This window comes from Meriones unguiculatus, chromosome 11 (genome assembly GCF_030254825.1).
Source record: "Meriones unguiculatus strain TT.TT164.6M chromosome 11, Bangor_MerUng_6.1, whole genome shotgun sequence".
NCBI classification, from domain to species: domain Eukaryota; kingdom Metazoa; phylum Chordata; class Mammalia; order Rodentia; family Muridae; genus Meriones; species Meriones unguiculatus.
Window position 1 is genome coordinate 90,934,698 of NC_083359.1, and position 26,049 is coordinate 90,960,746.

At 46.2% G+C, this 26,049-nt stretch overlaps 1 protein-coding gene across 6 annotated transcripts in view; it reads right to left on the reverse strand.

Annotated features, from left to right (window-relative positions):
- Nos1ap (nitric oxide synthase 1 adaptor protein) overlaps positions 1-26,049 on the reverse strand; it is a 287,498-nt gene that overhangs the window by 80,549 nt on the left and 180,900 nt on the right. For all 6 annotated transcript variants that reach the window (XM_060364643.1, XM_060364644.1, XM_021640625.2 and 3 more), the window contains exon 3: positions 10,608-10,700. In XM_060364643.1, coding sequence (XP_060220626.1) covers positions 10,608-10,700 — 93 coding nt within the window. The remainder of the gene's footprint in view (positions 1-10,607; positions 10,701-26,049) is intronic.

Genomic DNA, 26,049 nt, shown 5'->3' on the forward strand with positions numbered 1-26,049 from the left:
TGTGGCTCCTGGTCAGCAGGTCAGGAACCTTTCCCAGTTCTTAGAACCATGCTTACCCCACTGCCAGGGACAATTTAGAAACCATGCAGTGTTAGGAATGGCTTAATCTGGGGGAGGCTCCGATCAAGTCAACAGCTTCTTAACTGAAGAACCCTGTGGGTGTGTGTTTCCACAGCACAAGGGATTGAACCCAGAGACTCCTACAGGATGTTACCACAGAGCTCCACCCCCAGTTTAAGCGGAGAAGTATCTCTCTCATCTCCTCTACGTTGCAAGTGTTGTCAAGTTAAATAGACAACAATACAGATAAGCCAGTTCCCTCTTACTCTTCTAAATGGAAATATTCTTTTCATGAAAAAAAAAAAGAAAAAGAATAAAGAAAAAGAAAAATGTTGATGATGATAGAATGAAGATAGGAAGAGTGGGCTTTATGAGATCATACATTAGTTTCAGGCTTAGGCTACAGAGGTATAACCAAACAGTAACCATAGCGAAACTGGTTCCTCCATCTTCAGCAAGCCCACATAACTTCCAAGCTGTACCCAAAGCCAGCCTTCCGTCCCTCCCTTTCTCCTTACATAAATGCTTGAAAATAGGGCTTCAATTCTTGGTAGCTGTGAGGGCATTTTTAGTTCCGCTACTCTCTTGCCTGGCCCAGCTGTGGTCTCTGAGACAGGCAGGAAATGAAGACATTCCCAGTCTAGATTGGAGTGGAAGGATGGAGGAGGGGGGGCACAGGCCTCTAACCCTGTAGCAGCTCCCCTCTGGGAGCTCTCTGAGGACAAGGTGTCCTTCATAGCATGGAGGAACAGCAGGGCTGCCTTCAGCCTCCTTCTACCCCCAGGCACATCTCACATGGCCCCTCTGGGAGTACAAGCATGAACAGCAGAAGGGGGTGGGGCAGGCAAGGCTGATTAGTTCCCAGGAAGATAACATTCACCTCTCACTAGCTCTGCAAAGATGATGGAAAGGAGGCGAGCCAAGAGTGTGGAGCAGGTGCATGCAAATACCTAGCCTCTGGCCACACCCCCATTCTGCAGTTTCTGGTGTATGACTCCTGCCTTTGATTCCTTGTCCCCTGCTTGCCTCCCAGGGCACTGTGCAGCCTTTTCCGGCACACATTAGCCTAACCACCTCTCTAGACACTTTCTTTCTTAAGTTCCTATTTTTCTAGGCTAATTTTGTTTATTTAATTATTTTGAGGCACGGTTTTAGTATGTAGCAAAGGCTGGCCTGGGACTCACTATGTAGATGAGGCTGGCCCTTAGACTCATATCGATCTGCCTGCCTTCTTACTAGAGTCAAAGGTGACTGAGTACCTCTGTCCTCAACTTCCACAGTAGTTTTAAAAGTAGTACAACTCAAAGGAAGGCTCAAATCCGTACACTGGAAGGCGTGAGCACAGAGCATTCGGTAATAAGTTCCAGGTCCAGAGTGTCAAATAACTCTGCCTGGCTGCTGCATGCTGCAGCCCACCACGATAATCAAGCAGGGGCGCTAGAGAGATGGCTAGGCCATTAAGGGAGCACTGCTGCTCTTCCAGAGGACCCGGGTTTAATTCCCAGCACCCACATGGCCACTCACAACTGTCTCCAGGCCCATGAGATCCAACACCCGCACACAGACATACAGGCAAAACACCAATGCACATAAAATAAAAATAAGTAAATAATTTAAAGTGTCAAGCAGGGATGACACATAGCTGGGCTGCTCCCAACCTGGGACTGAGGAGGGGGACAAACACAGTCCTCCCGGGAACAGGGGGAGGCCTCTGAGGACAGCTTGCCTGTTCTGAGGCTACCCGGCAGTCCGAGTGACTCTAAGCAAGTGGCCCCGGGCATCTGGCAGTCATAGCCTTCCCTGGCGCTGTTCACATTTTTCCCTCTAGGCCTTTGCCTGGCACTAACCTCTTCTCAGACTAATGGGTCAGATCAAACAAACAAACAAACACACACCAAGACAGGGAACTCAGCATTACCTGTCTCAATTTTTAAAAAAAAGTCTTTCTATCTCGTTTAAGATTTCTATATTTATGTATGTATATTGGTATTTTGTCTGCATGTATGTTTGCACACCCAAAGAGGGCATCAGATTCCACGACAGGTGGTTGTGAGCCGCCGTGTGAACGCTGGGAATTAAACTCAGGACCTCTGAAAGCGCAGCCACTGCTCTTCACCACTGAGCCATCTCTCCAGGCCCCACCTGTCTCAAGTTTTATTCTCGGATATTTCCTAGTTGTTATGAAAGGAACATTGTGCCTTTTTTTTAATTAAAAAATTAGATTTATTTATTCTGTATGTATGAGTATTTTGTCTACATGTATGTGTATCACTACATGTATGTGTATCACTACATGCCTAGTGATTGTAGAAGCTAGAAGACGGCACCAGATCCCCCGGAACTGGAGTTACAGATGGTTGTGAGCCAACGTGTGGGTGCTGGGAATGGAGCCTGGGTCCTCCACAAGAGTAACAAGTGACCCTAACTGCTGAGCTATCTCTCCAATCACCCCCCCCCCACACACACACACTGGTTTTTGTTGTCTTGTTATGAGACAATTCCTCTTGTAGCCAAGCCTAGCCTTGAGCTTATACAGATCTAAGGATGACCTTAAACTTCGCATCCTCACTCCTCTATCTCTAAAATATTAAGACTACAGGTGTGCAGGACAACACCTGGTTCCTGTGGTGCTGGAGATCACATCCAAGGCTTCACGTACGACAGGCAAATTACTCCACTGACTGGGCTAAATCTCCAGGCCCCTCTGAAGTATTTAAGTAGGCAGCTTCTGCATTACACTTCCATTTACATATCAAAACTGGCCTCCCACTTTAAAGCTGAACAGGGAGGCTCCGGGGGCAGGTGATTTCCCTCCAAGGCCCTTTCATCCTGTTGTAAATAGCCCACCTTATCTTCCACTCCTAAACCCTGTTCTCTTTGTTACTTCAGGTGATGAAATAAAAATCCTTTCCTCTGCACTGCTCCACAGGAAGGTCTCGCTTTCAACAGAGAGTGGTGATGAAGGGCCTGCAGTGCTTCTGTGAGACTGCTGTACAGCCATGACACCAGAGCCCTCATGCCTTTATGTACTGAATTTACTTCAGATCCTCCATGGAAAGCCATGGGCTTTTTGTCATTCCAAAAGCTCACACCAGGAAATATTTTGTGAGATCTGGAATGAGAGAAAACAAAGTCAAGAATAATTAGCACCATGGTCTAATTATTTTGAATGTTAGAAATGTGTATGGCATCTTTGAAGGGCCCTCTCCTAAAAACCCAGAAGCAGAGAAGGAATGCGAACTGAAATTTATCTGCTGTCCCCATTGGAGATCATAGGTAAGTGCATCCTAAAGTCTGAAGTTTGGTATTACTCACTCACCAGACATCAATGGTGACTTATTTTAGAATAAAAATAAAAGGCTTAGCAAGGCTATATAAACTATAGGCTACATAAACCCTGGTTGACATATTTTCCATGTTTCTAGGTGAACAGTTATTAGACTGAAAACAAAGCTGTCTCCCACACTCAGGGTAATGTATGGCTATAGAACAGTACATTTCAAAACTGGGGTGCTAGGGAGCCCCCACAGTGTTTGGGATTGTTCATGCGGTTATTTTAAAACTTGCAGAAAATAAAGTCCTACAGGACCCAACAGGAAGACAGCTGTACTAGTTTTGGGTTGTGGACTCACACTCTTGCCCTGTTACTAACGACCTGGTAGGCCAGCTCTCAACTTCTCTTGCCACATTAATCAACCTGAAGTCCTTCTAAATTCTGGCTCTGTAAATCTTTTTTTTTTTTTTTAACAGATCAGAAAGAACTCTTTGTTTCCATAGTTAGCACTGTCACTTGGACGGTAAGATAATTTCCTAGTGAGGTGATGGCCTTTTGCCAGGAGTCAAAGACTGTGTTTTGCAGACGATGCAGTTTAGTGGTAGAATGCTTGCCTGTTTGATGTAAGGTCCTGAGTTCAATCCCCAGGTCTGGAACAATAACAAACAGGTGGGGTGGGGGCAACAGAGCGTCAGAATGGCCTTCAGGTTGTGGGGTACGTGAGTTTTTAGGAATTCGGCGTGCATCAAACACCACTAGAAAAATGTAGGTACTCAATGTCAGCACTATTATTAGCAGCTGATCCCATTATCATGTGTGCGTAATTACTGCCATCACTTTGCTCCTTGTCTTTCCACCTTCTAAAGCAGACGAAATAACATGTTAGAGAAGACATGTGCCCTTCCCACCAGAGGCTCATGTACAGGTGGGGAAACAGATAAATCACTCTGCTGTGGGGATGGAGGTACAACTTGGTGGTACAGTGCTTAACACGGATGAGGAGCTGGACTCACCCTCCAGCACCCAAAATACAACAAAACAACTCTAATGCAGTTTTCCAAGAGCTGTGACACAGTGTAGAAGTAAACTCAGGCCCATTTAGGGCAGGCAATACAGTCTACTAGTAAAGGCATTTGCCACCAAGCCTGACAAACACATACACATGCTCACACACAAAAGTGATAAAAATGCTTTTAAGAGATACTTAATTTGGGGCTGAGACAATGGCTACCGTCAAACACGCTATGGCAGCATAACAACCTGACTCTGGATTCCTAGACAGATGACAGTCAAAAAGACAGGCAGACAAATAACATATATATACACATACTAATGTAATAATTTTTTAAAAGAATTAATAGCTCTATTTAGGCTGTAGAGGTGCTGAGTCAGCAAAGTGCCTGCTCCATAAGCAGGAAGGACCTGAATTTGGATTCCCAGCACCCACATACAAGGCACCAGAGAATAGCTGCCTATAACATTAGCATTTGAAGGGCAGAGGCAAGGGATCGGCCTGGCAGAATCGGTGAGTTCTAGGATCAGTGAGAAACCGTATCTCAAAAATCAGGTGGAGAATGAGAGAAGACTCTCAGCGTTGGTCTCTGCCCTCCATGCATGTGTATGCACATGTACAAAACATATACATACAACATATATACTCTCTCCCCCCATCTCTCTTTCCCCACCTGTGTGTGGTCTGTAGTGAGAAGGGAACATGTCTTCTCTACCATGTTACTTCATCTACTTTGGAAGGTGTAAAGAGAGAGAGCAAAACCAAAACAAAGTGAAAATCAAACACACATACCCATAATTCCTCTACGCACCCATCCAATCCTAGGGTTCCCAGAACATGGTGGATCTGTGGTATGTGTTCATTAGAACGCTGAAGCCATTATAATCTGTCACCTTAGAGAATCCCAACAAAGTTAGTGGTTTGCCAAAAAAAAAAATCATGTGGAACTGAGCTGTTTAGTAGAAAAATCCCTTGGATGAAGTTCAAGGTTAATCTGAGGAGTCTACTCCCCAGCAAATGGTGCTATAGTGTGATTCCAGGGTTATAATAAATAACCACGATCAGATACACAGAAAAGATAAATATCTGGGCCTCCTTGAACACTGAAAATGATGTCCTGATTGGAAGACATCAAAGAAAGCCAATTACCTTAGCGTACTAATTCAACTTAAGATTCATGATCTGCTGGCATCAGTTCAGGAAGAGAGCACTCCTAGATGCTTGTTAACAAAACCAAAAGACAGTTTTGCAGCCAATGACATGGCTGTAACGTATCTGGCTACTGCCTGTGCTAATGGAATGTGTACGAAGATCTGAGTCTCCTGAACAAATCCTGCTACTAAACAGCGATCCTTCTTTAGTGTGTATGTGTGTGTGTGTGCGCGCGCGCGCGCGCGCGTGACATTCTTATACATGTCAGACCCAGGTGTTTCCATCAGCAGGAGCCGTCCACCTTAGTTTTTAAGACAGGGTCTCTGCCTGGCTTGGAGCTCAACAAGGTGGCTATGTTGGCTTCTGGCAAGTCCCAGAGATGCACCTGTCTCCATTTCCCCATTGCTGGGATTGTGCCAAGCTCAGCTGTATTTGTGGTGGAGCATGCATATGTGGCATGTGTGCATATGTGTTTTGCGTGTATGTGGGTGAATGTGTGCATTTGCGTACATATACACATAAAAGCCCAAAGTTGGCATCTGCTCTTGTCCCCTATTTACTGAGGCCAATTCTTTCACTGAAATTATAGCTCACTGATTCCAGCTTGTGCAGCTGGAATCAGGACGCCTGTCTCCGTGTCCTGAGTGCTAGAGTTACAGACAGTCAAGGTGCCTGTCTGGATTTTACCCGAGTGTTAGGGACCTTGAACTCCAGTCCTTAGGCTTACACAGGAAGCTCTTTGTCCTTGACGCCTTCTCAAGCCCCTTGCTCAACTTTTTACCGCTGGTTCTGGGGACTGAACTTGGTAATCTCTCCAGTCCCTGCTCAGTCTTTTAAACTGACAGAAAGTACAGTGTGATGACCAACACGTTAAGACTTCACTATGGGGCTGGAGAGATGGCTCAGTGGCTAAGAGCACTGGCTGTTCATCCAGAGGACCTGGGTTCAATTCCCAGCATCCACATAGCCATCCATAACTCCTGTTCCAGAGGATCTGACACCCTCACATAGCCAGACATGCAGGGGAAACACCAATGTATATACAATAAAAATAAATAACTATATATATTCATATATATAGTGGGATATCACTATATCCCACTGCTAATTTTTTCTGGATGTCATGACACCACCATACACAAATAACATTCATCCAGCCAAGAGCCACAGTTCATGAAAACAATCTAGAAGTGTCAGGCCATCCAGGAAAATGCTGAGCTCACAAAGATAGCCCTGCCCTTATAAAGCTCACAAGGAGGCAGGGGCCCCTTTAAAACATGTCTCCTCTGGTGGGAAGAACTTTGCCACTGATCAGTTATGGGAAACATACGGCCAACCAGTAGCCTCTGAGGTCTGTCTGCTTTTTCTGTAGCCCAATCGGTTGTCAGAGGCTTGCATACATACAGGTGACCTGGATTTATATAGAAGCATTAAAATGCATGGCTCCATGGCTCGTGCTGAGATCTGAACTGAAATTTACAGCAATCCCCCCCTATGCCAGTTCTCCATTTCATAGTTCAAAGCTCAAAAGGAATTGCTCAGAACATAAGGCCAGGAAGGGGGGAGCCAGGACCAGAACCCAGGTCTTCTTGCCTCTGCCAAGGATTCCTTCCAGCATGTCACGCTGACCCAGTGAAAACTGACATGCTTCCTGCAGGAGAGAGAACGACTATGCAACGTTTTACAAGTGAGTTACTGAGTACTAAGCAGGAATGCCAGGCTGAGCATAAGCTGTGCTGCTGCTCTGCCTGTGGTTAGCTGGCAAGAGGGCCGGGCCTTAACCACGGTGGCCACTCCTGGCACTTACTGACTGTTCCATTTCCTTGTAGAAATACAGAACATTTACATTGTGACATGTCACACCCTTCTCAACTCTGTGTGTGTGTGTGTGTGTGTGTGTGAGAGAGAGAGAGAGAGAGAGAGAGAGAGAGAGAGAGAATGTGCCTGAGCTTGGTGGCAGAGCTCTTGGCTACCAGGACTGTCACATGGGGAGCAGATGACAAAAAGGCTGATTGCTGCTAATGCGCAGTCATCTGCCAGAGGCGGGAGAATGTGCACGCAGTGATTAAAGGCATTATCCACATCACAGCCCAGGCCCTGAAATGGACACCAGGCGTGGGTGGAGGAAACAAGATAGGAGGCTCCTCTTTCCGAAGCTGGCATGGGAAGAGTCAGATGCAGACCTGATGTGCTACCCTGCCTCCTTCCCAGGGCAGGAGGGCAAACGCTAGAGATTACCAAGCATGCAATTTCACAGTGAGTCACAGGTCCCCAGGATTCCCTCAGGGACATGCTGCTCTAGCTTAGCTTTCATGTCCTCAGAGAAACAAGCGGTGGCTTCTCTCCCAGGAAACACCCCAGCCTCCTGCTGCCCTTGTCATTGTGTGATCTAACCTGTCTTTCAATACATGACGGAGCTGGCACCACACATGCCACCCGATACAAGGCAGGGCCGGAAGTGAGACTAGAAGTAAAGACTATACATTAAGGACAAGACTCCATAGTGGACAATGGCAGAAACACACTAAGTTGTCTAAAGGCCCTAATGAGAAGTAATATATATGCACAGTGAGGTGGAGCGGGGAGATTTTCGGAGTGGTAGCCATAGATGAACATAAGTCATTCAGCCATGATGGGCCAGGACTGTCAAATAGACTTGAGAAACTGTAAACCCCCCTAACAAAGTCATTGTGAACCTCTGGTATAGCCAACATTCCTACCTTAAAAACTGGCCGGCTTCTGTGTCCACTCAGCAACCCTGTACTAATCTGCCTTCTCCTGTGCTCTGCCTCAAATTGATAGGAAATAATATGCTTGTCAGGATCATGGTCCAGAAGACAATCCTGTTTCAGAGTGGATTAAGGAATTATTGGTCCAGTCTACACACCTACCACCTTGAGTTGATCAATGTTACTGAGCATCCTGAGGGTCATAACTTCAAAGCTGTAAGTCTGGATCCCTTTGTAAGGTCAGAGGAACAAATTTATTACATACTTTTCTCTTATTTTTGACAATTTCTTACACTCATATATATTATGATCATATTCACCCCCACCACCCTCTCTTGCCTCCTTCCTGTTCCTGTTGACCTGTCTCTCCTTTCACATCCTCCTACTTTCCCGTCCTGTTGAGTCTTTGTGTAGAGCGTGTGCAGGCAGCCAAGTTGCAGTGTGTTCATGGCTTCCTCACCTGCAGCACATCCAGAAGATAGATTTTGGGCCACTCTTCCCCATTCTTAGTCTCCTACAATCTTCCCGCCCCCTTTCCTACAATGCTCCCTGGATTTTGCGGCTTAAAAGACTAATAACTCAGTCCCTGGCGAGAGATGAGGAAAAGTCTGTGAGGAAATCACCTGCCAAGGAAATGACCATAGTGACTGATTAAAGGGCTGTTTGTGACAATGGCTGTGAAAGCATCCTGTCACCTGGAAAAAATCCACAAATGATTTTATCAGTGGAGGGTGCTAAGCCACCAATTCCCCTCATGTGAAAGGCCGAGGACAGCAACGTAACACATGACAGAAACCAGCCTCCCTGAACCAGGAATATGGGTTGTACTGGTTCCAGCCACCATACACCCTCCGAAAAGAAGTCTTACTCAATCTAACATCATCTCACTCAGAATTCCAATCCCAGACACTTAACAGAAATCCCTTTGCTTATTCTCTTACTCAAGAGCCCCCCAGAGGAAGACACTCTAACCCTCTCCCATGGCTATGTTCAAGGTGCAGAGATGCGGGGTAGAGAGGACGCACCAAGGAGGTCCCTGTTGACAGAAAGCCACAGGTCACATAAATGAGGGCTGCGGGGCACCTGTGGTGGGGCTGAGTATTGCTCCAGGTAGCTGTCTCTTCCCATGTGCTCCCCTACAGGTATTCTCTGATGATGAACTGTGTGGCTTGCTATGATCATCCAGTGGTTAGTACTCTGCGTTGCGGCCACAGCAACCTGGGTTCAAATCCAAGTCACAGCACTAGAGATGAAAACTATTCTCCATAGGTAAAATGGGCAAATTCAAGGCAAAGTAAAGTATAAATGCAGGTTTATTAGGGGTAGCCCTCAGGCAGGTTCACAGACATCACAGAAAGGGGTCAGTGAAGTCACCATGCAGAAGGAGACAGAAAAGCATGGGGTGGAGGGAGCAGAGAGAGAGAGAGAGAGCCAGTGAGCACAGAGAGGGAGGAGAGAGGAAATGCAAAGAGTGAGAGAGAGCAAGAGAGAGAGAGAGAGAGAGACAGACAGACAGAGAGACCAAAATTCATAATGTCTAGATTACAGAGGGAAGAGCTTCTGGGGGAGGGGAAGCCCGGTCCCTGGGCTGGAAAGTTTAGGGCAGAGGGCAGGGTATGCCAGCCATGCCCTGTAACAGGTAGAGACTGAAGGATGCTGGGAGAACATGGAGGCCGGGTCCACTTTGGTTAAATGGGGACCTTAGCCGCTTGTCCTGGGTCTGAATCCCAACACTCCCTAACTGCAGGTTGATCTCTCTCCAAAACATTTAACGCTGGTAAGTTTCACATTTCAGAGGGTTCGGGGAGGGGATACTAATCAAAGAATATGCAGACTTGACCCAACTGAAAATCTGAACTCGGAAATGCTCCAACATCAGAACCTTGGGACTATTGACTTGATACCACCACAGTTCCAAATTCCGAAGCAGTTTGGATTTCACTTGAGGTTTGCTCAATGTGTATCACTTAATGTGGGATTACTTCCAACTATGGAGACTCAGACAAACCAGGTGTGACAACATGCCTGTCATCTCCATGCTCCGGAGGCCGAAGCAGGAGGCCTGCAAATTTAAGTCCTGTTTAGGCTGCCTAGTGAGACCTTGTCTCAACACACACACAAAACTTAAAGGTATTCAAATAGAGATGAGGCCTTGACCATGAGGATGCTGGGAAATGACCCACAGGCTATGAGCTATTAAGACCCACTCTGAGCAACAACAGTCCCACTAGGCCACTAGCCTCTGCCTCACTCTCTGCTCCAGCTGTGGCTTTAGCAACATTACTGTTGGCCAAAGAAGAGACCACTAGATAACGTTCTAAAAGGAAAACTAGATGCAGCCCACGCCTAGCTTGCCAGTGTCTGGTTCAGAGTCACTAACCTTTTTCTTCTTCTTCAGAATCACTTTCACACCGTCCACAGATACCATGATGCTCACTTTCTTCTTCTTGATGTTCTTGGCTTTAAACTCATACTGCAAAGAGAGAACAGAGGAGTGGGTTCCGATTAGACCAGCCTGTCTGCAGGATCATAGCCGGCCTCCGGCCTGGCAACAAGGCCTGCAGAGCTATGCAGTCCACAGCCTAAGAAGCACCTCTGGGGATGTACGGACATGTGGACAACTGCAGGGGGGCCCTGGGGGGGGGTCCTACAGGTAAGAGCAGGGCACTGAGAAGTCATCAGTTTCTCCACCTGGCCATCACCTAGGACCAAGAGGACATACCTAAAACACCCTAAGAAGACAGACCTAAGCCATTCCAATGAGACACAAGTAACAGCCTGCTTTGAAAGTCTCCTCTGTATATCAAAACCTTCCCTAAATAATCCGTTCTGCCATTTAATGACTCACGGTCAGGCAAATACTCCTTGTGTCCAACCAAATGACGTGCTACTGGCACGTCATTCCACCCCCGGTGAAGATTAAGGACCAGAACCAACCTTCACACCAGAGCTTTTTACGTAAGAAAAAAATCATTGTGAATCTTAAATTGTTTTCCACGAGTTCCATCCCCAAATTCCTTTTCCTTTGAGTCAGTCTCCAAACCTACCCACAGTCTCATCAGTTTGAAGACTGTTAAGCTGTAAGATGGCGGTGATGGGGAATGGATGGGGGAGGGGTAGACCAATGACATTCATACAGCTTGTGTTACCTCATACCTCCGTGTTTTACCCTCAAATTTGAAGTCCTGGACAGGCTATTCCAATGACCACTCCACACTGGCGCACAATACTTGCTCAGCCTATACCCCACGTCTTTCCATTACATTTCCCCAATCGCAGCCTTTTTTAAAATGTTTGTACAGATGTCTATTTCTGGTGGTCTAATTCATCATCTTCCTTAAGGAACTTCATTCTGAGTACTCCTTCAATTTAGTAGAAACCCATCTGAGATGCTCGGAGACCCATGCCGGTAATTCCAGCACTCAAGAGGCTGGTGAGGGAGGGTTGGCATGAGTGTGAGGTCAGCCTGCTTTACACAGTGAGCTCCGGGCTCAAGTGGGCTACAGAATGATACCTTGTCTCAAAAAAAACCAAAACAGGAACACATAAAAGCACTTCCATTTGGTCTCCATCTTAGTATCACCGCATAAAATTTTTTACCTGGGAAGTTCTCAATCAAACATGCATGTTACAGACTAAAGTTATCAGCAGCCTCAGCCCCCTCTGGAGACAAGACCTCCAACTTTGACACCACCCAGTGTCGTCAAAGGCTGGCTAAAGGCTCCAAGCTCCCTGATAAGATCCGAAAGTCAACCCTTTCGACAGTGAGTACGTTGATAGGAATCAAAGTAATGCACCCCAGCGGTATGACGACACAACCCACACTGAAAAACCTTGCCAGAATCCAGAGCCTTCCTTCCCTGGCCACACCATTTAACAATCAGATCTCAAGGGATGCCAAGCTGGGGATGAGGCTCAGCCGGAAGAGTGCCCGCCTGCCATGCTGGAGGTGTGGTGACACACACCTGTAATTCCAGCACTTGGGAGTTGCAGGCAGGGGGAGCAGAAACCAAGGTCATCCTGGGCTAGACAGCAAGTTGGAGCCAGACCGGGCTTGTAAAGGCACTTGCCAAGCAAACCTGGCGCCTTGAGATCAAGCCCCAGGCCCACATAAAAGTGGAAGGAGAGAACCAACTCCATGAAGTTGTCCTCTGACCTCTCTCTGCGTATAAACACACATGTAATTTAAAAACAATGAGACAAATAGTTTCTGACTGTCAAAAGTCTGTCCCTTCTCTATGCATATAAACACACATGTAATTTAAAAACAATGAGACAAATAGTTTCTGACTGTCTACAGTCTGTCCCTTCCACGGAGATTTTGATAACTGTCCTGTTTGTTGTTTAACACACAACGCTGCTGCTCCTTATAGACAAGGCCGTACATCACTCTTTCTATTGTCAGCATACGCTACGGATCACAGCCGAATTATCTCTAGGTTTCAACACCATACATCTCTCGGTCTGAAGGTCCCATCCCCCAGCCCCAATCACTCCACCCTGCCCAACTGCTTCTTCTCCTGGGGGCCTGGGAGAAGAGCAAACCAGGGGCAGCATTTACACAGGAGGGAGAACAAACGCCTACTTCGGTCAGAATCCAAAGCGGATGGAGAATAAAAGCCAAAAAGAAGAGGGCAGTCTGTCTGTGGAAGGGTGGGGATGGGAGCCTGCCCTGGGACAGGAGCTCAGCTTCGTACCACAGTGCCCTCCAGCTCTGCAGCAAGAGCGCCTGCCAAGGGTGGACAGAACTGGATCTGCTTAGCAGGCACCTGGGGAATGACTCCAAGTCAGTTCGTCCCTGGACTGCAGCATTCTGTTCAGCTGCAGGCTGGGTGAACTAGAATGACCTTGGGTTTAAAAAAAAAAAAAAAAAAAACAGCCGTGGCAACTCATAATACAGCTGACCTTGGCCTTATGCCGACAGGGAGCGGTGAGCCAGGCACAGTTCCTGACCACACCTGCGTTTACCTCCGCTTACTTGGACTTGAATAAACACACCTTCTAGCTGCACCCCTTTCCGAGTGAGTCCTGAAAGTGAAGGCTGCTCTTGCAGCCACTCGCACGCTCAAGAGGCATGCCAATGAACTCCAGCCGGAGTTAGCCGCACAAGAGTTAGGAAGACCCAGAGGGGGTAAAACATGTCTCACACAGGACAGCCTCAACTGCCTCTCTGTCTCTGGATCCTTCAAGGATGCCACTTTCACAGTATTATTATTATTTTTAATCCTTTATAGCAACAAAATTGAAGCCGAAATACCAAGTTTCTATTTCTGCCAGGTAATATGCCATTTCCTCTACCTTCACTTTTGTTATATTTGGGTGTCTATTTTTGGGTACAGGCGCACATTCATACATGCACATGTGAAGACCAGCAGTCAACCTCCGGGGTCATTCCTCGGAAGACTGCTGCCTTGTTTTTTCGAGACAAGGCCTCTCAACTGGCCTAGAACTTGCTGAGCAGGCTGGCCTGCCAGTGAACCTCAGGGATCCGAGGAGCCCCATCTCAGATTACAAGAACACGCCACCTTGCCTAACCCTTTTGCATGGGTTTTGAGGGTCAAACTCAGGTCCCATACTTTTAAGGTCAAGCCCATTGAACACTTCCCCACCACAGCCCTGATTTCAGATAATTAATCGCCTGCTAAAGCTGCACACACAGAGGCCTCCTAGCTTGAGAAGCATCTTGTCGACCAAAAACGACCTATCAGCCAAGCCTAGAAAGGAGGGCCCAGCTAGCTCCCTGCTGTGTTTCTGAGTCTTACCTGTATTTTTACAGTTCGTGTTTTTGATGTTAGACTATGTCTTTTAATTCCTTCATCGTAAACGCAAAATATGCTGCACAGGGTGGCACACACACACACACACACACACACACACACACACACACACACAAATAAATAAATGTGAAACAACAACAAAGTCACAAACTGGAACTACAGCTTTCTTACAACTGGAAAGCCTCGCCTGCTTCCATCACCGTGCATGCGCTTACTCCCATATGCACGGCGCTTACTCCCATATGCACGGCTCTTACAGGTCCGTGGACGCAATAAGTACACAAAAAAGGGAGACCCTATTTTCTCCCAGAAGTCAATGACATTGTCAACACAGGTGCTTCTGCTGACGGCTGGCAGAATGCTCTGAGGTGCTTCAAAATGAAAGGGACGAGAGAGAAGCAGAAAGCAGGCCCTCCAGGTCCCATCACAGCTGCTGGCACTGCCTGCGTGCCACTGCTAAGGGCTCTGAGCTTCGTCACACTCTGCATTATTCCACCCGCCTCCTGATGTCCCAACCAATTTCCACCTGCAGAATTAGAAAGAGGCTCCGCTTCCGCTGGAAGAAAAATGCTTAAATATTTATCATTAAGCCACTTCTTTACGGGGCAATCACACTTCACTTAGACAGCCATGCTCTCATGCACATCACGGGGAGAACGAATGGATTTGGAGAGGAGAGGAGGATAACGGAGTAGCCACGGGAGGGGCTCTCAGAAACAAGTCTCCCTTTTTCCCAGTCACTGCTGCTCTGAGGTAGAGTGCTGTTTGGGTAAGCTGGCTCAGAGGAAGCATCTGTGTTCTTTGGGACAGGAATCCAATGTGCCCAGGAGTTGCCAGGGGCTGAAGAATAAACAAAATTACTGGTGCCACCAGCTGTAGCTCTGGCCAGCATCATAGGACATGCCAACAGTCCAGGCCTTTCACCCACTGTGGCCAGACTGTTCCGATACCCTCACTTTGCTGGCCACATTAAACCCTGTGGAGCCAACCTTTGAGGGAACCAAACAATATAAAGTCCTGGAACACCAACCACACAACACTGGGATGTCCAAGGGAAAGTGTCTGAGGTTCATAAACAGCCTTGGGACCTTGGATTGAAATAAAGGCCCTGGACGTTAGCATGCTGTGTCAGTCAGGGAGGCCCAGGAAGCAGAGGCTGGCTAGGGGATGTCAAAGGACTCAGAAGGAAGCACTCAAGGAGTGACAGGAACAAGAACACTGGCTAGACGCCAGAGCTGCCTCTAGACCAGCAGCCTGCTTCCGGAGCCTCTACTGATTCCCAGTCCTGCCTCCTAAACCCGTCTGTCTTGGTTTCAGACCAGGTAGCTGAAGGACAGGTAGATCAAAAGCAGGAAGTCAGAAACAGCTGAGATTGACAGCCACTAAAAAAAGAACCCAACACTAGAGTGACTTCAGATCCAGAACCTGGGTTGGGACTCTAAGACACTCCACACACATTCACCAGTTGACTTTCACAGCAATGCACTGCTCCCTGAAGAATCCTTGGACGCCAATACTGATTTTTCTACAGATTGTACTTTTTCACTTCTTCCATCAACTTGATGGCAAGTATTTTGGCCCTTCTCTCTACAGACGTGAGCCATGGCCTGCTGAGGAGTCAGGTGCTCACAGGTGACTCACTTCACCAGGAAGAAAGGAATTGGTCTGCAAAGGCAAACAGTGGCTGGCTTGCTGGGCGAGCCCTGGGTTTGCTACCTTTCTAGAGCAGCCTGTGGCTTTGCCTTCTGCAACTGGCCAAACGATTCCTCTCCACCCCACAACTCTACCCCTATTGTGTGTGCGTGTGTGTGTGCGTGTGCGTGTGTGTGTGTGTATGTGTGTATGTGTTGGCTATCCTGAGACTCACTTTGTAGCCTCAAACTCACAGAGATCCTCCTGTCTCTGCCTCCTGAGTGCCAAGATTAAAGGCGTGGGCCACCACACCAGGCTTCCATGTTTGTTGCTTTTGTTTTGTTGAGACAGACCTGGAACTCAATGATTCAGTGACACTAGCTGGCCAGCAAGCCTCAGGGGTCCTCCTCCTTCCACCTCCCCAACCAGCACTGGAATTACAAGAGTGGGCACACGTGTTTTCTTTTTCTTTTTCTTTTTTTCTTTTTCTTTTTCTTTTTACCCTAGGGCTTGAGATCAGAACCACACCCTTAGATTTGTAGAGGTATCACTTTGCTCACTGAGCCTCTCCCCAGCTCTAGGCATGGAAAATCTGCTGGTGAATTGTGGCCATGCTACTGGGCATTTACCCCGCTTAGTAGTTTTGGTTTCATCAACACGAGCACATGCCTACCACAAACTGTGAACACCTCTGAAGAGATGGCTCTCACATAAAGGGTTTTCACGAAGGCATTTGCACTTATGGAGAGTTTAATAACACACGTAGTGATATGGAAAAACCCACGTGCAGCCATGTTCATAACAGCCATCATTCACGATAGTCAAAAGGCAGAAGCAAACCGTGCTCATGAATGGATAAATGGACACACCAAATGCTATCCATGTTTACAATAGAATACTCACCACCACACAGTTTTAAATTTAAAAATGGTTAGGATGACAATTTTTTTGTGACACATCCTTTACCACAATGCACAGACACAAAACAGGGTGTGAGGGTGATCAGCCTGTGACATCTGTCACCCCATGGATTGCCAGGGTTGATCTGGGTGATCTGGCCGGCGGTGTGCCCCCATCCTCCCTCACCACTCCATGTGTGTCCCTCCCCAGGCCGTGTGCTCAGTTGAGGAGTACAAAGACCTTCACTAAATAGAGAAGGATCAGCCTCCAGCCGAAGGGAGACAGTAGCTGCGAGCCCTTGCTGGAACCTCCAAACAAGCTCTCCAAGGTGTAAGACCGAAAGCCTCGTATAGCAAACGGAGCTCTGTTCCCAGAGAGTCTGCCTTAACTCCACTCACGGAAGAATCCCTCCACATGCAGCCAGCAAGGTGAATGTGCCACCCAGAGCAGCACCTCCCATAGTTACACCTGTAAATCCTTGTGCCTTGAAGGCCCATCTGCTGGCCAAGCCCTTCTTGCTCCTGAGCTATCCGCTCAGGCTTTGCTACGGGACACTTTTTCAGGCTGGTGCCCTTTGTCATATCCCCTGTAGAGCTGGTCCACCAGCCCAGGTACTACAGTCAACGAAAATCTCCGTTTACCACCCAATGTGGATGATTTGCTTACTTGTTCCCACCAAAGGTCGTGCCTTCCTTGAGAGCAAGAAATACGACGTACATATATTTTTATACAAGAAACAGCACGAAGCCTCAGCAGGGAGATAAACAAAGGTCACATAAGTGAGCTGATATAATTTAACAGTGGTTATTCACAGAAGAAAAGAGGACACTGTATACAAGGGGAAAATAAGATCTCCAGAAGTTAACTGACAACGTGGACACCAAACCACGCTGTAAGGACTTTAATAAGAGCCAACCTAGCCAGGCTGTAATCACAACATCTAGTGATTTTGTGATAGGAGGATGGTGAGTTTGAGACCATCCTGGGCTACAGAGGGACTTTCAGCCCAGCCAGGGCTACACAGCATGACACTGTCTGAAAAATCGACCAACAAACCCACAAAATGAACAGGATGTGGTCGTCTTCAAACAGTCTCTGTTACATGCCCATCGCGCTCTCCTGCAAATGAAAAGCTTCAGAGCTGCCATGACTGGAAAAGAAGGATCACAAGTTCAAGGCCACCAAGGGGGACACACCAAGTTTAAGAACCTTGAGCTTTACAGGGATTAGTTAGAACAAATGAGGAGGGCAATAGGCTCGCAGATGAACTCTTGTCGTCTAGAGAGCCCAGCTTCTCTTAGTTCTGGCTCCGGTACCTATGAAATGAGAACCTGAGAGACAGGGGCCCGGGAGCCATGGTCCTGACACTGTTGTACATCTTGGTGGCCTATGGGTCAGTTATAAGAAATCACAGAACCACCACTGAGACCGAGACTGACACAGACACCAGGTATGCTCTGTGGAATCTATTAGGATTCTTAGGGAAGCTGGACAGAGGAACTGATTTTTCCACTGTCAGCTTCAACTCTACCACAACCTACTTCAGCCACAGGCAGATAAGGAAAACAAGCTATTTGTTAGCCTTGAACTTTGGGCTGAGTTACTACAAGGTCTCAATTTTACTTTTGAGAGATTGAGCAGTGTTGATATAACAAGAGTTTTTAATGGCCTAATAAAAAGCTACAACTTTTCATTATCTTAAGAGAACAAAACTATATATAAATAATTTCTATCATCTGCAAAATCCTTAAAAGGGTGTTTAACAGTGAGGTTATTTTTAAAAGGATATTCATCTTTTTCATGGCAGATAGAATTACAGTTCAGCTCTGTAAACCAAGGGGAACTAGAGTCAAGTTCTAAACTACACATTGCAAATAAACAAAACACTCAATAACAACAAACAGCAGGAAAGATGCCAGACCTAATCTCAGAGATGCTCATTCAGGGCATTAGGTATAGAGACCAGTGTTGCTTTTCTTTTGTTTCTATGTGAGTGGCAGTAAGACAGGAGGGCCCAGCCATGTGTAAGGGACACATTTTTCCTCTGTAAATATACTTGACTGGGATTATATATTGGGTGAACGTAAATAAGGTTAATTTCATGTTAGAGCTTCAAATGATGAAAGGAGTTGGGAGTAGAGAGTTCCACTGGTTGATTGAGCACTGTTGACTGTTCCTCCACATCTGGCCAGTTGACAGCAGAACCAGAGAGAGACAGAGAACAGATTTGCTGTTATCTTATCAGTTCCAAGTCAAGTACGACATTCATCATTTCTAAGGCCCTTGAGCCAGCACCAATCACAACTTCAGCCCACCATTTTCACAGAGCCCACGATCTAGGCTGAATACAAAATTCTGATTGCCAGAGATAGTGGCACACAACAATAATCCCAGTGTTCGGGGGGCTGAGGGAAGAGGATCACAAGTTCAAGGCCATCTTGGGTAACACTCCAAGTTTAAGCAGGATTGAGTGTCATAGTAAGAACTTGTCTCAAAAACAAGGACCAGAAAGCTGTGTGTGATGGTACACAGTTGAAACTGAGCATTTGGGAAGGAGAAGCAGGAGGATTGCTGCAAGTTAGAGTCTAGACTTGGCTTCAAAAACAAGAAAAACAATAACCAAAGGCTAGGGGTATATATCAGTAGTAGAACACTATGTGCAAGCCCTTGGGTTCAATCCTCAGCAGAGGGGATTAAAATGCAAAGTAACGAAAAAGAGAAATGAAACCGGGAAAATATAAAGCCTGTTTGGGAACTCCAGTCTAGCCCATTGATTTCAGGCAAGAGATTTAAACAGCCACTGGTGACCTAAGGAGATGTGTGTATTCCAGTCACAAGATTCATTACACTAACATTGTACTATCTGCAATGACTCCTAGAAACATCACTTCAGCCATGACAGGTTCGAGTGACTTTTAGATGGTCCTCCTTCTAGCTACCTCAGATGATCATTTTAAGACCTGCCCACAGCTATCTTCAATTGGCCCAGAAGCTCCCCCTTTGCCCATGACATCAAGTGTCCTGTGTGACAAATCTACAAGCAAACCTCTCACTTTCACTACTACAAGGTAGGCAGCATGCTCTTTGCTGTGGTCATCCGTTTTGCCTCAATCCCACACTAAGAGACGCAGCTGGCCATAGACTGAAATCACTAAGACCCTGAGGCCAAAACAACCCTTTCCTCCTTTAAGATGTCTCTGATGGAGGCTTTTATCACGGCTATGAGAAACTCATATAACTAAGCTTGCATAAAAGCAATACAAAGAGTTGCCTTGGAAGAAAGCAATGTATCTGGATCGTATGTATATTACTTTTTAATATGTCTATTATTGTAACAGTTAAAACACAGATTCTTAAGACAGGACCACTGTGATCTGCCATCATCCATTTTCTAAACTCAAGGCTGCTAAAATCATGATTAATATGCTAGAAGCAAATCCTGTTAGATGGTACTGCACAGGTACACACACACACACACACACACACACACACAGCACATCACTCCTCCCCCCCCCCACTTACACACACATACACACACAGTCTCATACCTTTTGTATGCCTGTAAGACCTCATTAAAAATGTTCTAGAGGGAACCTATGTCTGAAAACTTTGGATTAACAAATGTTGACCAAGGTTTCCCTCACACAGATGAAAAGGCTGGTGTGTCAGGCTGATACAAGACTTCTCTTCAGGTCCGTCTGCAGAAAGCCCAAGCCTGGAATTCACGTCTCTTGATTCTTAGCTTTGCGCTTTTTACTGACATCTGTCTTTTCACTGGCCCCATATCACTACTCCAGGAAATAAAATTATTCATTAACATCTCTATTCATTCAGTGTATGTTTAACGAGTTCTTTGATGTGCATGAAACCCTATCTTAAAACAGGAAGCGAGAAGAGGAGGAGGAACTCATTGGAAATTATAGGGCCAGGGACATTTCTGGGTTGTTACACGGAAAGCTGCAATGTGCTTCCAACTAGTTCTTCCCACCCTAATAACACAGCCTGCCCTCATTTCTTTTGCTGCTTCAACACTCAGGAACAAGCGCCAATAACCTGGGGAAAGGACAGAATACTAACAAGGTCAGGAAAACTCGGTGAAAGGACCTTCTGAACGTAGATGGCTTCCAGACAGGAAGTAGCCAAGTTCACTGCTGTCTCAAAGACTGAAAAGGTGGGGGAGAAGTTTGTCCAAACACAGATTTTTTTTGGGGGGGGGGTTGGAGGCATTTTCACGGCATCAAGAGACCAGAATGATGGAAGAGGGCAAATTAAGCAGGCTCTCAGAGGAAAGACACAGGCAGCCCAGAGCACAGGCAATTCTGGGCTGTGTACTCAGGGGAGTTCCAGAGTGGCAGCTGCTCCCTGTAGTGAAAACACAAGACATGCCCTGAAATACAGCCATTGCTTTTTTTTCTCCAACCACCCCACCCCCACCCCCATCTAGGAGCATGTTGACAGGTCATGGAGAGCCAAACAAGCATCCCGAATGACTGAGGGCCTGGCGGACTGATTTATGAAGCAAGGTAAGTACCAGTGCTAAAAATAACCCGGTGCTTCCAGGTTGCCTTTCCTTCTAGCCACCCCCCACAGCCCATTAGACACAGTGACAGGCATCCCTCACTCTGTAGGGGTTGGCCGCATGATCCTCTGCAGATCCCCTAAAGCCACAAGGGCTGAAATCCCTCACATAAAACAGTGCAACACAAGAGCATAACCTCTGCGAGTTCTCTTGCCTACTTTAAATCGTCTTCGGGTGACTTACAATCCAGTATGCAATGTAAACGTTTTGAAACAGCTGCTGTACGTGTTTGTTTAGGGACTAATGAGAAAAAAAAAAGTGTGCACGTGTTCAGGACAGATGTTCAGCCCTCCACCCCCCATGGCTGTGCGGCTCAGCAGCAGGGAGAGCTCACTGCATTAGAGTCCCTTTCTGTAAGTAAAATCAGAGGCAGAGACGGAGGACAATCTAAAACCGTAACAGTTAACTCAACTCTGGCCAATTCCATCATTCTCCTGTGATACGCAGGCCAGACTTTTCTTGAAATGGCTAGTAGGATGTATCACACAAATGGGGAGATGAGACATCGAGCTTGTCTTTCAGAAGTGGGGGAACACAGCATGGCTCGCAGGGATGATTCACAGCTACACACTCACAGGAAGAATAACTTTCCCAAGGGTTAGTGGAGCCACGATTTAAGGTTTTCTTCCTCGGGTGTGGGGGGGCATGACAAAAAATGGTCACAAGACAAATGATGGATCCTTCTGTCTTTAAGGTTTGATTGCCCTCTGTCTATAAAAGGTATGTTTTATGGTCTCCAGGACTTCTCAACATGCACCGCACACATCCCACACTTTCTGAAGTTAAGTGGAAAAACTTTCATGAAGTTCTATGACAAAGCCACATTGAGCCCTAATGTGAATTTCTTTTTTTCTTTTTTTAGAAGTCTTTTGTGAATTTCTTAACAAACATTCTTACTGTTTCATACAACCTTCACAAGCTCTCCGACCTCTCTGGGTATCAATTTCCCTTTTGCGGGGTGAGTATATTGGTTTAGACTGTATCTGAGAAACGTCCTTGAAAAATGCAAACTCCAGAACACTGGTAGGAAGGGTAGGATGGGCACATTTGAGGAAATAAAGGTAAATGTGCGGAAACAAAGAAATGAAGGAGCTTCATGACCTCGGATGGACTTTAGAAGCAAGCGACAATGATGGAGAAAAAGGATGCGGATACAGAAGAAACGTGAAATGGGACTTGATGCTGGTGGAAGCAGGAGAGAGTCTCACGCTTAAGGGTTTTCTTTCCTTTTTTTAAAGAGTGAAAGAAAAAAAAAAAAAAAACAGAGGCAGATGTTGAACATGATCTTGGCACCAGCCCTGATGATTCAGAAGGATAGACGCTGGAAACAAGAAATCCAGGAAAGAGTAGGAACATGTATCAAACGTTAAGTTATAGGCTGAGAAGCAGGATGAAAATGGTCTCTAAATCCCCTGCCTGGAAAAAACAGCAGTGCTTTCAATGAAGACCCACATGGGGACACAAAGAATGTACTATGCACCTTGTACCAGAGGCCCAGGAAAGAAGAGTCAGGAGGAATTTATAGACACTGAACATTCACTGGGACTCCTTTTAAAGTCCTTCTCAAGTCCTTAAAACGTTGACTCTGAAGGTAAGAAAGAGTAAGACAGTAGACTGTGTCCATCTCTTAGGATCTTGAGAGTTCCAGACAGGCGGAGGAGGCAATTGGTGAACACCCAGGGTAGAAAGGAAGACAGGATAAAGGAAGGATTCTAAGGAGATGCCGAAGAACTTACAAGGCAGACTATAATAAAATAAGAACTGCGAGGGATGTTAGAAGTCAAAAGAGCTGCCAGTCATCCAGCCTCTTACAGAACAACCCAGTCTCTGAAAAGCAGTTTCTTCCAGTACGACTGATACATGCTCCACCACCAACTTACACACTTAACGCCATTCTTTAAAGTTGTGTTCTGCAACTGTTACGGCCCTTATGACTCTCCAGGGATCCTTGTTAAACTATAAGCTGTTCAGTATCGAGGGAATCTAAGGACCCTTAATTTCTAACAAGGTCTCAGTGACACTGACACTGTAAGAACCAGCTTTGAGTAGCAAGCCTCTAGGGCTGTTGGCTGCTAACATTCTATGATCCAGGCATTAGAGTATGTCAATATTCCAAGTGATATAAACACATAGCACAGGCGATTTGTCAGAAACAGCCAAAAGTCAGACTCTAACACACAAATGACTAAACTCACACAGCCCCGATACATGCATGGTGAAGATAAAAGCAGCCATGTCACAAGTTCTCAGAGGCAAGGCTGCTTCCCAAGCTTAGAATTCACCTACTGTCAGTAGCTGGCAATACTTCCTTGGGGTCAAAGGGACAAAAGTTCTCAAAACATACTGAGCACTGGAACCATGTGAGAAATAGAAAATGCTGGTGTCCAGATTCACTCCCAAACATTCTGACTGAATTGGTAGCGTGGGTGCTGAGGGAGATATGTAATTTTTAAGGTGATCTGAATATGCAGCTAAGTCTGAGGACAACTAGTGATGAAAGTTCCAGCAGACCACAGAAACCGCGAAGAGGTTACCTAATCACTCCTTCCTCCTTGTCTCTTCCCATCCTCACAGTGATGCAACGCATCACACAGAACCTCCATCTTACCTAGGCTGCTCCAAGCTTACATCAGATTTTTGCGTGCTCTAAATTACTATGACAACCTATGGTCCTGCGTAAAAAGATACCTGGATGTTTGGGTAGAAAAAAACAGCAGCATCCTTTGTTTTCAAAGGGGAGTAGAAGAGGTGAGTGTTCATGTCCCTGTGGGTGTGTGCACGTGAGCATGCAAGTATGTGTGCGCGCGCGTGTGTGTGTGTGTGTGTGTGTGTGTGTGTGTGTGTGTAGGGTAGAGGTCAACACCACATGCTCTCCTTTATCACTCCTACTTTATTTTCTTTAAATAGATCACTCACTAAACCTGACTACCAAGCTGGCTGGCCAGTGCGCTCCAGAGATCCACCTAATTTGCATGCTCTGTGGCCTCCAGCTATTCATGTGGGTGCTGGGGATCCAAACTGAGATCCTCATTCTTATACAGCAGATACTTCACCAAGTGGACTTTCTCTTTAGCCCCAGGACACGGTTTTAACCATAGCAAAGTGTCTATTCCAACCCATGCCAAGTACCAGCCACAGCTAGCACATTTTTTTTTTCTCTTATAAATTGTTACTTTACAATTTGAGGGCCATGTTTTCTCTGGTGTGACAATGTAAGTTTACCACAGAGACATGTAAGCAACAATCAGCAAATCACAGAGAAGTGAACATGGCCCTGTACCAATAAATGTTTATTTGAAAAAATGGGCAGTGGGCTAGCTGGGCATTGTGCCACATGCCTTTAATCCTACCACTCAGGGAGGCAGAGGCAGTTGGGTCACTGTGAGTTCGAGGGCAGCCTGGTCTACAGAGTGAATTCCAGGACAGCCAGGGCTCTACAGAGAAATCCTGTCTCAGAAAAAAAAAAAAAAAAAAAAAAAAAAAAAGGGCAGTGGGTCAGATTTTACCCATGAGCCATTGTTGCCCACAAGTAATCCCAGCATTCAGAAAGTCAAGGCAGGGGGATCACAAGCTTGAGGTTAGACTGCGCAATATAATAAGACTCTGTCTCAAATAATTTTTCAAGAAATATTTATTATGGAATGAGATGGAAACGATGCAGTTCACACATGGTATAACTACAGAAAGTTACAAGGGAATTGGGTAACAGGTAAAACTTTTAATACAAAAGAAAGAACTATTGATATAAGTATTAGAAAGCATAATATAGCTCAAAGACATCATACTCCTTGGTAGGAGCCGGTCTCAACAGGCCACATTCTGCATGATTCTGGCTGGCTGACATTCTCCAAAGGACAAAACCACAGTGAAAAACCAGATCAGCATGGAGAGAGCTCAGCAGGTAAGAGCACATAGTGCTCTTGCAGAAGAGCAGGGTTTGGCTCCTAGCACCTACATGGTAGCTTGCAGCCATCTGGAGGTGTAGATCGAGGGGATCTGATGCCCTCTTCTGACCTCCAATGGCATCAGGGACACACATGATATGCATGAATGCTTGCAGGTAAAATCCTCTGACGGAAAAAACCAAATATATAAATCTCTCAATTTGAGAGTTTAAGACTTACAAAAACAAACTGAATGAAACCAACACCAGCAGTTGCTAAGGATTAGGGGAAGGAAAAAGACATGACTACCAAGTGACAGCACCAGGGACATTTTTAGGATGAGGGAATATTCTGTAGTCTGACATTGTGGGAGGGGGGTATTACACAACTCAAAGATTAAACTTTCTAAAACTATAGCCATAAAATCAATTTTACTGTGCCCGTTTCAAAAACAAAGTGAGAATGCAGCTGGGCCACATTAGGATGGGGAGCACCTCCCAGGACCTCCTTATTCTTCAGGAAGCTCGCAGGCTGCCAAGCCTAGCATAGGCTGAAGAGTACCCTGCCCTCCACAGCAGACACTACAGTGAAAATTCTGGCCTTGCTGCCTCCAAGGTCAAGATCAGGGTTTACAGAGTCTCTCTAAAGAGAGTACCACTAAAGAAGATTGGTGAAACTTCCTGGACACTGGGTCCCCTCCAGCACATATACAGTCAGTCCAGGTACTGACAAGATACCCAGGGAGAGAATACAGAGCATTGAAGGTCATCAAAATATTCTGCTACACCCCCAACCCCAATCTGCTACCAAGCTATGACTACGGCATCCTCTGCAGGAAGCCACTGAGCCATTATGGAGGGACACACTATTACCTCAAGGAGTTGCCATCAGGTCTGGCCATGTCTCTGTAGGTTCCAAGACTCCATACAAAGAACTCCATCATCTCCATGTGTGTAAGGAATTGTCCAGTCTAATTTTCCTGGGGAGATGCCTCATCCACCTCAGCTTTGCTCACAGCAACACTGGAGAGACTGCCTAACTGGCTTCTGA